A 764-nucleotide genomic window follows, 5' to 3' on the forward strand; every position below is an offset into this window, starting at 1 on the left:
CGGCCGGCTGCGGGAGCGGGGGGCTGCGGTGCAGGCACTGTGGGCGCAGCTGGAAGAGCTGGCGGCTTTCCGCCGGCGCGGCTTGCGGGAGGCCGAGGGCTTCTTCCAGTTCCAGGTGGAAGCAGAGGAGCTGGCGGAGGGACTGCAGGATGCCCGCCGGCGGGCGGCCGCCGAAGAGCTGGGCCAGGACGAATCCCACACCCGCGCCCTGCTGCGGCAGCACTGGGAGCTGCTGGAGGAGATGGCGGCTGCCCGGGAACAGCTGGACGGGCTAGCCCAGCGAGCCGAGGGCTTCCCCCCGGAGCTGCGGGCCGGCCCCGAGGCGCAGAGCCGGCTGGCGGCCCTGCGGGAGCTGCACGCCGAGGCGGCCGCCCTGGCCGAGCGGCGAGGCCGCCAGCTGCAGGACGCCCTAGACCTCTACACCGTTTTTGGGGAGAGCGATGCCTGCCACCTCTGGATGGGGTCCAAGGAGACCTGGCTGGGGCAGCTGGAGGTCCCCCAGGCGCTGGAGGACCTGGACGTGGCGCAGCACAGGTAGGGGCTCTCGCGGTGGCGGTGGCGGCGCTGCTGTGCCGTGTCCCGAGGTGTGGCCCGTTCTCAGCCCGGCCGTTCCCCGCAGGCTGGACGGGCTGGAGCAGGAGATGGCCACCGTGGCTTCCCAGATCGCTGCCGTCAACCAGGCAGCCGACGGGCTGCTGGCGAGCGGGCACCCCCGCAGCCCCCAGGTCCGGCAGTGCCGGGAGCAACTCAACGAGAGGTACGGC

General features: G+C 73.7%; 1 protein-coding gene across 4 annotated transcripts in view; it reads left to right on the forward strand.

The window, feature by feature from the left end:
• The window catches only part of SPTB (spectrin, beta, erythrocytic), a 15300-nt gene that overhangs the window by 4430 nt on the left and 10106 nt on the right, over positions 1 to 764 (forward strand). For all 4 annotated transcript variants that reach the window (XM_010564296.1, XM_010564295.1, XM_010564297.1 and 1 more), the window contains 2 exons: positions 1 to 534; positions 620 to 757. The exon at positions 1 to 534 is cut by the window's left edge and continues 340 nt beyond it. In XM_010564296.1, coding sequence (XP_010562598.1) covers positions 1 to 534; positions 620 to 757 — 672 coding nt within the window. The remainder of the gene's footprint in view (positions 535 to 619; positions 758 to 764) is intronic.

This window comes from Haliaeetus leucocephalus, unplaced genomic scaffold, assembly GCF_000737465.1.
Source record: "Haliaeetus leucocephalus isolate CR32 unplaced genomic scaffold, Haliaeetus_leucocephalus-4.0 Scaffold177, whole genome shotgun sequence".
NCBI classification, from domain to species: domain Eukaryota; kingdom Metazoa; phylum Chordata; class Aves; order Accipitriformes; family Accipitridae; genus Haliaeetus; species Haliaeetus leucocephalus.